The 13,059-nt window shown below is 40.0% G+C and overlaps 1 protein-coding gene and 1 pseudogene across 1 annotated transcript in view; one reads left to right on the top strand and one right to left on the bottom strand.

Annotated features, from left to right (window-relative positions):
* Nucleotides 1-13,059, bottom strand: part of LOC140784545 (calcium-transporting ATPase 5, plasma membrane-type-like) — a 48,846-nt gene that overhangs the window by 10,534 nt on the left and 25,253 nt on the right. The window contains exons 20-22 of the mRNA XM_073132026.1: nucleotides 6,755-6,820; nucleotides 6,578-6,676; nucleotides 41-151 (exon numbers count right to left, since the gene is read on the bottom strand). Coding sequence (XP_072988127.1) covers nucleotides 41-151; nucleotides 6,578-6,676; nucleotides 6,755-6,820 — 276 coding nt within the window. The remainder of the gene's footprint in view (nucleotides 1-40; nucleotides 152-6,577; nucleotides 6,677-6,754; nucleotides 6,821-13,059) is intronic.
* On the top strand, nucleotides 9,307-10,638 carry LOC140784569 (uncharacterized; annotated as a pseudogene).

Raw genomic sequence — 13,059 nt, 5'->3', positions numbered from 1 at the left:
ACGACTATAGATTTGCAAAACAAAACTAGATAGCCTGTACCTTGTCAGAACTCATTGGTTGAACCAAACCATCCAGAGAAAGCCAGCTATTACAGGAAGCTAGGACAAGTTCAGCAGCACCTTTCCAATGGATATGAACATTCCTGTCTGGCTGCGAGCACAAAATGTCACACCCGTAATCTTAAATTTTAATACCGCCAAGATACTCACACAATAGAATGCCAATTGCATTGGGAAGACAAGTGAAAATGGAGAAAAGTAAGATATTGAACATCAGAGTCCACGAAAGTAAGACATTGAACATCCACAGTGGCTACTAAGACAAGGAAGATTAGATATTGTCCATTGATAAAGAAGAAAAGTAAATCATGGATGGCCATGCCGAGCTATGCCGGACCGCTTGCCGGTCAATGTGCTATGTGGAGCCCTTCTTTTAAATTTTTTTTTCTTATTTTTATCAATCATTATTAAAACAACTAATTAGTTGATCATTTAGAAGGCCTAGATAAAATTGATAATAATAAGACTAGAGATAATAATGATGATGGTGATGATGATAATATTGAGACTTAGTTTGGTGGCAGTGATGATAGAGATGAAACATACGGTTACGTTTATGTTACACAATTTTCTTAGAGAAGTATTATTTTTACAAAGGACTTGAGTTTGTAAGTAGCAGAACATCAGGATAGGTATACCTATAGGATAATGTATTCATCATAATTACCATCATATTAATCACACCCACCAGAGTCAGAACACTCTCATTATATTCTATATCGACAATATGCATATGCGCTTATGGTGTGTCTGTGCCTGTGCAGTGCTAATCATTCTCGTGCATATTTAATATCTATATCATATCATAGGAAAATTATAAAATTTCTATTTGTATGAAAACTATGTAAGACATTATTACGAGCAATACTATTAGGAATAGGTTTTGAAAAATATCGATATTATTTAATATAACATTCTCGTGTTATTCTTGTGCCGGCAAATAAAATCTTTGATCCTCCTCATCATATTACGTTCAACTATATATTAATTTTAATTATTAAATTATTATTAATTAATATTATGTATTCAATTATATTATGGAGTATTCAATTATATTATGAAGTGTTCAATCATTAATATTAGTTCTAATAAATATCTTTAATCATAGTATGTGTTGAATAATATTTATATTTAGCTGTTATTTTATCTTTAATAAAATAGTTCATTTACAAAAATAATCTAAAGATAAAGCATTATAATGTAGGTTTTGAATTTTTAATACATATATTTAAACCAAAAACTAAATATTGACATATCAAAGACCAATAACTTAAAAAGTTTATTAAAATATTATAAATACATGCTAGTGGCAAGGCAGGGCGTGCTGAGTGGCACGGCAGGGCGTGCTACTCGGCACGCCCCATGCTGACCAGCACGCTCATCCTTGGAATTAATTATATGGACTCCTAAAAACGTATATGGATTTTGGGCTGTTAGAATATAAAAAGATAAAACGTCGATTTTGGGTCCCTAACATGATTCAAACACATTATAGCAATGCATCCAAATCATGAATTGAAGTATCGGTCGATTCTAATACATATTGCCAAAATGGATCAGCCAACATGGATGGTCGATATAGCTAATAAGGCTGATATGTATCATGCTTTTTAACACCCGATCCCCATCCTGAAATTAGTACTCCGAAAATTTATTTAAATAGTTTAATTCTTAGAGTAGTTGGTCATTTAACATGGTATTAGAACAAAAGGTCTTGAGTTCGAATCCCATTGGGCCTATGTCATTTGAAATATAAAATAAAGGTTCTGAAACTCAGTATTGACAACGAGGGAAAAGGCATAACTTCCATGGGAGAAAGGTTTCTATTCATATACTTTCTCGATGTGCAAATCAATCTAGTAAATAAACTATCATAATAATTGGTAAGAACTACATTAATGCGTTAAATCTCAAAGCAACATTACAAAGGATTTGTTTTTGTTAAACAAGAAATTATCTCAAGAAATATTTTTGTTGACAAAGGTAAAGGATGATCAACAATGACAAATGTCATTTTGTGAGAACCGAAAAAAGGGTTGAGAGAGGAGGGTGCACATGCTCTGCATGTGCAACCCCCTCCCCCCTCCCTCTCTGGCACGCGACGAGGCGCAGCGGAGATCTCGCCAAATCCGAATCAAATTAGATTTGGATTTTTTTCTATAATTAAACCTTAATTTTCTCTCTCCTTAACCCCTCCCCCCCAGTCATTTCCCTTTTCTTCTTCTCCTCATTCGTTTTCTTCTTTCTCACCATCGGAGTCATGCCGTGGAATCAGCCTGCCGGAGTGCCATCGGAGCCATCGGAGACCACCACGTGACTTCTTGGTAAACCCTCTCCCACCCCTCAACCTTAATTTCAATTTAATAGGTTAAAATAGAAATACCTAATTTGTGAGATTTCAGCTTCGCCGGCGAGTCACGCCGGCCGGCGGCTTCGAGCCGCTGTCTCTCCTCCACTAGAAGTCTCTTGTCGTTGGTCTCGTGCCATGGGTGTTCGCCTTTGGAGCCCTCGAGCTCCAGTCGTTGTCGGCTATTGAGTTGGCCGTCTATGGTGGGTTCTCCTCCACCTCATGAGGACGGCAAAGTCACAAGAGAGAGTCGAGGAGCTTGAGGTGTGGTTGTTGAACCGTCGCCAACAGGGTCGCCGGCGGTCACTCTCTCCCTCAATTCTTCTCTTCCTCGCGTTGGTCGCGGGAAGGAAAGGATTTGGTTGGGCTCGGGTTTAACCCGAGTCAACCCTTTTCTTATGAATTTCGGGTTAGGGTTCGGGTTTGGATTTCGAATCCAAAGACCCAACCCGAACCACTTAAATTGGGTGGGCTGCAGGTTAGCCCGTAGCTCAGTCCATTGTTTTGGCTGGGCCAAGGCCCAGCCCGATTAATTTTTTTTGGAGTGGGCCGGACCAGCAGTAGCCCAGCCTAATCCAATGGGTAATTTAACACATTTATATTCTTTTTAGTTTTTAAATTTTAGAAATATTAATATTATTCAAATTAAAAAAAATTTATTTATTATTAAAGGTGGTGATTTTTAGCACGTGAGCGAGAGATTTGAGATTTCGGTTGTCTTGCCTAGACTCAGGTCAGTGGGTTCACTCACATATTTATTTTTATTATATTTCGTACCTTTGTCAGACCATGTAATTTACTGTGTGCAAATTTATTTATTTCATCCTTCCGTGCAAATTTAATTGTTATATTTTCTATGTGCATTTAATCATTACACTCAGTGCATCGCCATACCTTGTGCAAATATTAAATTTAAGTGAAAAAAAATGAGACTAGTATTGGTACGACTTAAAAAACAGTCCCAGTATAGATCGCTTACGATTTTCCGTGATGACTCAAGTCTATCTGGAAGTCCAGGGGAAAACTATAAATCAGATTACTGCGGTGACTTTCTTAGGTGACTCTAGCGGGGTTAGAGAACAGTCCTAGGAAGAATGAGAAATTTCCTAGGTGACTCTAACCTCTCTCAACGGTTAGTGGAAAAGACAAGGTGTGTTAATCACATAGTGATACCATCTGATGACCCTAACCGGATCAGCTATGAAGAAAAGTCTCGAGCGTTATCTCGAGGTGACATGTAGTTGATGTGGATCCACAGGGTATAGACCCAGTGAGACAAATGACAGTATAAATATTAGAAAGATGTTAATATGTTGAAACTATACAAAGTTACATGTTATGACTCTTTATTGTTATCATTGTCATTATTTAAGAGCATGCCTATTGCAAATTTTATGTATATCGTTAATCTTAGGTTTTATTCAACACTAATAAATTTTAGAATTTATTTGGTTTTCGAGTGGGTTTCACTCACTGAGCTATAGTAGTTGGCTCATAGATTTCTTTTTTCTTTTTTTTAATTATCTCAGGTAATAGTCAGCCTGGCGATTGAGTGAGACGTACACAGACCCCACCTCCACTTAGGACCCACCTATTTACCTTTCAGCTCCTTTGGATTTTATGCTTTAGATTAAATGTTAAATTTATTTCGTTTAGAGATTTAAAAATAATGACATTATTTTATATTTATTTACCTTTTTGCTCTTTTGGATCTTCTTCATTTATTTATTCTTGCCATTGTACACTTAGGAAGTATTAGTAAGGCTTCGAGTATCTCAAGCATATTGAGGTGCATTGTCAAAACCAGAATAAATTAAAAAAAAAAAATAGGGGTTGAGAGAGGAGGGTGCACGTGCAGCCCCTCTCCTCTCCCTCTCCAGCACGCGTCGAGGCTGATAAGGGGGGATTTCATCTAATCCGAATCGGATTAGATTTAATCCTCTTCTAATCTATAAATTAGCCCTAATCCTCTCTCTCTTCAACCCCCAGCCCTCTCCTCTCTCTCCTTCCTCCCTTCTTTCGCTTCTTCCTCACCGTCGGAGTCGTCGCTGTGGAATTGGCCAGCCGGAGCGTCCTCAGAGGAAATTGGAACCACCACACTCCTCCCCGGTGAGCCCTCTCTCATCCCTCTAGTTTAATTTAAAATTAAATAGGTAAATCCGAAATACCTAATTTGCGGAATTCGGCCTCGTCGGCAAATCTGGCCGGCCGGCGGCTTCGAGTCGCAACCGCATCGTCACCAGAGGCTTCGTGCTCCGAGCCTAGTGTCGGAGATGTCTTCTACGGGGCCCTTGTGGCTCTGATCGGCGTTGGATTCCGCGTCGGCCGTCGGTGATGAGTCCTCCTCCACCTCGTGAGGACGATAGAGGAAGGGTGAGAGGGAGAGGAGAGGTTGAAGGTGGTCGTGAAGGGGTCGCCGGCGAGAGGTCGCCGGCGGTCACCCTCTCCCTCAGTCATCTTCTCGCGTCGGTCGCGAGAGGGGGAAGAAAAGGGTTGGCTGGGCTCGGGTGAAACCTGAGCCAACCACCTTTTCCTTTTTAAGTCGGGTTCGGTTCGGGTTTGGATTTCGAATCCACAAACCCGAACCGAACCACTTAAGTTGGTGGGCTGCGGGTTAGCCCGAGCCCAATTCAATTAATTCGGCTGGGCCTCGGCCCAATCCGATTTAGTTGATGTCTTTTGGATTGGGCCGGGCCAGCAGCCCAACCCAATCCAATAGGTAATTTTAAACCCACTTTAGTTATTTTTGGTTTTTAAATTTTAAAAATATTGTTATTATTCAAATTAAAAATTTGAATATTATTTATTATTTAAGGTGGTGAATTCTAGTACGTGAGCTAGAGATCTGAGGTTTCGGTTGTCTTGCCTAGACTCAGGTGAGTGGGTTCACTCACGTGTTTATTTTATTATATTTCGTATTTTTGTCAAACCATGTAAATTTTCTGTGTGCAAATTATTTATTTCACCCTCATGTATAAAAATTAAATTGTTGCAATTTCTGTGTGCAAGTCTATTTATTTCATCCGTACGTGCGAAAATTTAATTGTTTTATTTTCTGTGTGCATTTAATTATTATATTCAGTGCATCACCATACTTCGTGCTAATATTAAAATTTGTGAAAAGAAAAATGAGACTAGTATTGATATGACTTAGAGAACAGTCTCGGTATAAATCGTTTGCAATTTTCCGTGGTGACTCAAGTCTATCTGGAAGTCCAGGGGAAAGTACTAAATTAGATCACTGCGGTGACTTTCTTAGGTGACTCTGGCGAGGTTAGGGAACAGTCCTAGAAAAAAAAAATGAGAAAATTTCCTAGGTGACTCTAACTTCTCTCAACGGTTAGAGGAAAAGACAGAGTGTGTTGATCACAGGGTGATACCCTCTGATGACCCTAACCGGATCAGCTATGAAGAAAAGTCCCGAGTGTCATCTCGAGGCGACTTCTAGTTGTTGTGGATCCACAGGGTTTAGACCCATTGAGACATATGACAGTACAAATATTAAAATATGTTAATATGTTGAAAACGTGCAAGGTTACAAGTAGTAACATCTCTCTCTATTGTTATCATTATTATTATTTAGAGAGCATGCCTATTGCATATTGTGATGGATATTATTGCTTTTAGTTTAATTTATTCAGCATTAATATGAATTAAAATTTATTAGGTTAGTGAGTGGATTTCACTCACTGAGCTATAGTTGTTGGCTCACGGGTTCTTTTATTTTTTTTTGTATTTGTTTATTTATTTCAGGTATTAGTCAGCGGGGCGACTGAGCGAGATGTACCCGGACTCCACCTCCACTTAGGATTCACCTATTTAACTTTCCACTCTTTTGATTTTATACTTTAGATTAGACATTTTATTTATTTAGTTTAGAGACTCAAAAACATTAACATTGTTTTATATTTTTATTGCAATTAGTTATAAAATTTAATATAGCACATTCTTATTTATTTATTTATTTTGCCATCGTACACGTAGAGAGTATTAATAAGGCTTCGTGCATCTCAAGCATATTGAGATGCATGGCCGGTCATGATTCCTATTTTGGGTCGTGACATGCATGGCCAGTCATGATTCCTATCTCGGGTTATGACACATTTTGTGAGATATCCATCAAAAAGTTAAACTAATTTGGTCAGCTGATTTAATTTCAAAAATGCATACCAGCTGAACTGCAACACCACCACGTTTCTTCTCGGAGTTGAAAGGAATGGCATGAAGGATAGAAGATTTTGACCTCACGTCATGGAAATCAATCCCCATCTACAAAAGGAAGTGCCAATAATGTTCAATATCTCTAACAAAATGACAAGGAAATGAATAAGAAATACTAATGTGTACCTTGACGCCCCAAGAAAGGATCGCTTTCTCAGTAGGTGAGCCTGTGATCTCGACAGCAGCACCATCCTGCCAAAGAGGTGCTTCAATATAAATCAAATATGTACTTTTTGTCAATTTTACTAAATTTTTAAATGATAGATATTCACTAAAAATGTATTCTAACATTTGTATACAAAAAAAAAGTTAATTTACCATCAGTTACATGTTAAGACAATTATTATCGCTAAAAGTTGATCCTAAATATTTCCACATTTGGCTGTTGATCCTAAATATTGACTCTTCCAAATTAACAAAGTTTTAGAAGAACTTTACATAATTTAAGAGTTGAAAGAATATAGTGCAATCTGCAGTCACTAGCAAGTCAAAACTGTTTTAAAAAATGTAGCATCCTGAGCTTCTAAGTTTATATGTTTGAGCTCTGTCATGCTCAATACTGCATGCTACTACGTGTATATCCGCACAAGTTCCATGCCTTTGGCGACCAAATCTTCTCCGTCCTTTCCTTTCTTCCCCATTACCTACCTAAAAATGTTCTTCTTTAAGGTCGATGGTTATTAGTAAAGCTCTAAGAGGTCGCTGATGGTGGCGACCTGGGGATAGAGGGTGATTATTGTGGCATTCCTTTCTTCCTCCTTACATTATCCTCTGTCACACTCTTTATTTGTTCTCTGTCTCCTGATCTCTCCAATCAGGGCTGTAGTTTCTCATTTGGCATACTCTCTTCCAAATTGGAAAGAAAGTGGAAAACTATAATAAATGAAGCTCCCTAATTCCGCTATCTATGGAATTCCATAATATAAGCTAAGATTTATGATACAAATGTCTTTCCTACTCCCAGGATCATTGCAAGTCCAAATCCATAATTGGAATTGGGTTTTGACTTTCATGGAGAAAGTTCGGGTAAACGTGAATCGTCAGGGTTAAGATGGTTAGACGGACACGTGGTTGTGTTTTGATAGATTCGAGATGGAGGAACAAATCTATCAGAGTATGTCAAAACCAAAAAAAAAAATAGAGGTGGGTGCACGTGCTCTGCACGTGCAGCCCCTCCCCTCTCCCTCTCCAGCACGTAGCTGATTTGGGGGGATTTCATCTAATCCGAATTGGATTAGATTTAATCCTCTCCTAATCTATAATTAGCCCTAATCCTCTCTCTCTGGAACCCTAAGCCCTCTTTTCTCTCTCTCTCTCTCTCTCTCTCTCTCTCTCCCTCTTTTCTTCCTCCTTCACCGACGGAGTCGTCACCGTGGAATCGGCCAGCCGGAGCCAGCAGTGACCACCACACGACTCCCCCGTGGTGATTTTTAGTACGTGGGCTAGAGATTTGAGATTTTGATTGTCTTGCCTAGACTTAGATGAGTGGGTTCATTCACATATTCATTTTATTATATTTCGTACTTTTGTCAGATCATGTAAATTTTCTGTGTGCAAATTTATTTATTTCATCCTTACGTGCAAAAATTTAATTATTATATTTTCTATGTGCATTTAATCACTATACTCAGTGCATCACCATACTTTGTGCAAATATTAAATTTAGTGAAAAAAAAAATTAGACTAGTATTGGTAAGACTTAGAGAACAATCCCGGTATAAATCGCTTGCGATTTTCCATGGTGACTGTCAAAACCAAAATCGCGTGCAGCCCCTCCCCTCTCCCTCTCCAGCACGCAGCTGATTTGGGGGGATTTCATCTAATCCGAATTGGATTAGATTTAATCCTCTCCTAATCTATATTTAGCCCTAATCCTCTCTCTCTGGAACCGGGGAAGCCCTCTTTTCTCTCTCTCTCTCTCTCTCCCCCTCTTTTCTTCCTCCTTCACCGACGGAGTCGTCACCGTGGAATCGGCCAGCCGGAGCATCGCCGGAGCCAGCAGAGACCACCACACGACTCCCCCGTAAGCCCTCTTCCACCCCTCTAATTTAATTAAAGATTATATCCTTTCACTTCCGTCAGAGGGTGGCAATTTTGTGATTTACAGTGATGCATCCCGACAGGGTCTCGGTTGTGTTTTGATGCAGCATGGAAAGGTAATAGCTTATGCATCTAGACAACTTAAGATTCATGAGAAGAATTATCCTACTCATGATCTCGAGTTGGCTGCAGTGATTTTTGCACTAAAGATTTGGCGTCACTATCTCTATGGAGAATCTTGTGAAATTTTCACTGATCACAAAAGCCTCAAGTATATTTTCACTCAGAAAGAACTTAATTTGAGGCAGCGCAGGTGGCTAGAGTTAATCAAGGATTATGATGTTAGTATTAATTACCATCCTGGGAAGGCAAATGTGGTAGCCGATGCTTTGAGCAGGAAATCATCAGAGGGGCACTTATCAGCACTTACTTGTCAGCAGTGTATTATTGAAGAATTTAGACGCCTGAAGATTGAAGTAACATCAAACCCAGAGAGAGTAGCTATTTGCAACCGGCTAGTGGTCAAACCTACACTTTTAGATCGCATCCAGGCTGCTCAATTAGAGGATGCCAACCTCAAGAAGATCTTAGAAGGATTAGAAAAGGGAGAAGTTCCTAGCTATTCGAGATCAGATGAAGGACTAGTCAAGTACCAAAATCGAATCTGCGTCCCAGCTAGTGAGGAGTTAAAGAATGAAATTATGTCAGAGGCTCATAGTTCAGGATTCAGTATCCACCCAGGCAGTACAAAAATGTATAGAGATTTGCGAGAAAACTTCTAGTGGAATGGCATGAAAAAGGACATAGCAAACTTTGTGGCCAGATGTCTCACTTGTCAGCAAGTCAAGGTTGAGCACCAAAAGCCTGCAGAGATGTTACAGCCTTTGCCTTTATCGGAATGGAAGTGGGAGGATGTGACTATGGACTTTGTCTCGGGACTCCCCCGCACTAGATCGAATCATGATGCAATTTGGGTGATCGTGGACAGACTTACTAAGTCTGCTCACTTTTTGGCCATTCGTATGACTTACTCTTTAGATCGTCTTGCACAGCTTTATATTAGAGAGATTATTCGACTCCATGGCGCACCTTTGTCTATCGTATCTGATCGAGATCCTCGTTTTGTTTCTAAATTCTGGCGGAGCCTTCATTCAGCTATGGGCACACGATTGAGATTCAGTTCAGCATATCACCCGCAAACTGATGGACAATCCGAAAGGACTATTCAAACCCTTGAGGATATGTTGCGAGCATGTTCTTTGGAATGGAAAGGAAATTGGGATGATCATCTTCCACTCATGGAGTTCTCATATAATAATAGCTACCATTCGAGTTTGGGGTTAGCACCTTACGAGGCGTTGTATGGTAGAAAATGTAGATCTCCACTTTGTTGGTTTGAGGTTGGTGAAAAACAGTTATTGGGACCTGATATGGTACAAGATGCCACGCAGAAAATTGTTAAAATCAAGGAAAAGCTTCTTGCAGCTCAAAGCCGTCAAAAGAGCTATGCTGATAACCGGAGAAGAAACCTTGAGTTTCAGGTGGGTGACATGGTTTTCCTAAAGGTGTCGCCATGGAAAGGATTGATCAGGTTTGGTAAGAAAGGCAAGTTAAGTCCTCGCTTTATTGGACCTTTTGAGGTGTTAGGTCGCATTGGAGAGGTGGCATACCAGATAGCACTACCACCTAGGTTATCTAAAGTGCATAATGTCTTTCATGTATCTATGTTGAGAAAGTATGTGCCCAGTGCAGATCATGTGATCGACTTCGAGCCTTTGGAGATCCGAGAAAATCTATCTTATGAGGAGCAACCTGTGGAAATTCTAGAGACTCAGCAAAGAACTCTTCGCAATAGGGTAATTTCATTCGTGAAGATTTTATGGCAAAACCATAAGCCGGAAGAAGCAACTTGGGAACGTGAAGATGAGATGAGGGAAAAGCATCCGGAGCTATTTCCTCAATCTTCATAGCGACTATTACGGTATTACCTTATTCTTATATTACACTAATCTTAATTTCGATGACGAAATTTCTTTTTGTTGGGAATAGTTGTCAAAACCAAAAAAAAAAAAAAAAAAAAAAAAAAATAGAGGTGGGTGCACGTGCAGCCCCTCCCCTCTCCCTCTCCAGCACGCAGCTGATTAGGGGGGATTTCATCTAATCCGAATTGGATTAGATTTAATCCTCTCCTAATCTATATTTAGCCCTAATCCTCTCTCTCTCTGGAACCGGGGAAGCCCTCTTTTCTCTCTCTCTCTCTCTCTCTCTCCCTCTTTTCTTCCTCCTTCACCGACGGAGTCGTCACCGTGGAATCGGCCAGCCGGAGCATCGCCGGAGCCAGCAGAGACCACCACACGACTCCCCCGTAAGCCCTCTTCCACCCCTCTAATTTAATTAAAGATTAAATAGGTAAATCTGAAATACCTAATTCGCGGAATTCGGCCTCGTCGGCAAATCTGGCCGGCCGGCGGCTTCGAGTCGCAACCGCATCGTCACCGGAGGCTTCGTGCTTCAAGCCAGTTGTCGGAGATGTCTTCTACGAGGCCCTCGTGGCTCTGATCGGCGTTGGATTTCGCGTCGGCCATCGGTGCTGAGTCTTCCTTCACCTCATGAGGACGACAGAGGAAGGGTGAGAGGGAGAGGAGAGGTTAAAGGTGGTCGTGAAGGGGTCGCCGGCGAGAGGTCGCCGGCGGTCACCCTCTCCCTCAGCCATCTTCTCGCGTCGGTCGCGAGGGGGGGGAGAAAAGGGTTGGCTGGGCTCGGGTTTCACCCGAGCCAACCACCTTTTCCTTTTAAGTCGGGTTCGGTTCGGGTTTAGATTTCGGATCCACAAACCCGAACCGAACCACTTAAGTTGGTGGGCTGCGGGTTAGCCCGAGCCCAATTCAATTAATTCGGCTGGGCCTCGACCCAATCCGATTTAGTTGATTTCTTTTGGATTGGGTCGGGCCAGCAGCCCAGCCCAATTGATTTGGGCTTATTTTAGCCCAAATTAATTATTCTTAGGTTAAATTGTATAAACATTTTTAATAATTGTTTTGATTAAAAAAAAATGATATTGTTATTTGTTATTTAAGGTGGTGATTTTTAGTACGTGGGCTAGAGATTTGAGATTTTGGTTGTCTTGCCTAGACTCAGGTGAGTGGGTTCACTCACGTGTTTATTTTATTGTATTTTGTATTTTTGCCAGACCATGTAAATCTTCTACGTGCAAATTATTTATTTCACCCTCATGTGTAAAAATTTAATTGCTTTATTTTCTGTGTGCATTTAATTAATATATTCAGTGCATCACCATACTTCGTGCTAATATTGAGAATTTTGAAAAGAAAATGAGACTAGTATTGTTATGACTTAGAGAACAGTCCCGGTTTTTCCGTTGTGACTCAAGTCTATTTGGAAGTCCAGGGGAAAGTCCTAAATTAGATCACTGCGGTGACTTTCTTAAGTGACTCTCGCGGGGTTAGGGAACAGTCCTATGAAAAATGACAAAATTTCCTAGGTGACTCTAACTTCTCTCAACGGTTAGAGGAAAAGACAGAGTGTGTTGATCACAGGGTGATACCCTCTGATGACCCTAACCGGATCAGCTACGAAGAAAAGTCCCGAGCGTCATCTCGAGGTGACTTCTAGTTGATGTGGATCCACAGGGTTTAAACCCATTGAGACATATGACATTTTAAATATCAAAAGGATGTTGATATGTGGAAAACATGCAAGGTTACAAATTGTGACATTTCTCTATTGTTATCTTGTTATTATTTAGAGAGCATGCATATTGCATATTATGATATTGTTACTTTTTGTTTAATTTACTCAGCATTATTATGCAGTAAAAATTTATTTGGTTCGAGTGGATTCCACTCACTGAGCTATAGTTGTTGGCTCACGAGTTCTATTGTTTTTTTTTGTATTTGTTTATTTATTTCAGGTAATAGTCAGCGGGGCGCCTGAGCGTGATGTACCCGGATTCCACCTCCACTTAGGATCCACCCATTTACCTTTCCGCTCTTTTAGATTTTGTGCTTTAGATATAGAAGTTTTATTTTAGTTTATTTTAGTTTAGAGACTTAAAAACATTAACATTGTTTTTTTTTTTATTGCATTTTAGTAATAAAGTATTTTTTTTTAAATAAGCAATTTCTCATTTTAATTATTTATCTTATCATCGTATACGTAGAGAGTATTGTTAAGGCTTCGTGCATCTCAAGCATATTGAGATGCATGGCCGGTCATGATTCCTAATTTGGGTCGTGATAGTGACTCAAGTCTATCTGGAAGTCCAGGGGAAAGTTCTAAATCAGATCACTGCGGTGACTTTCTTAGGTGACTCTGATGGGGTTAGGGAACAGTCCTAGGATGAACGAGAAATTTCTGGGTGACTCTAACTT

Source organism: Typha latifolia, chromosome 1 (assembly GCF_019914945.1).
Source record: "Typha latifolia isolate L0001 chromosome 1, TyphaL0001v2, whole genome shotgun sequence".
NCBI lineage: Eukaryota > Viridiplantae > Streptophyta > Magnoliopsida > Poales > Typhaceae > Typha > Typha latifolia.
The sequence above is the reverse complement of the archived record's forward strand: the minus strand, read 5'-3'. Positions and strand labels throughout refer to the sequence as shown.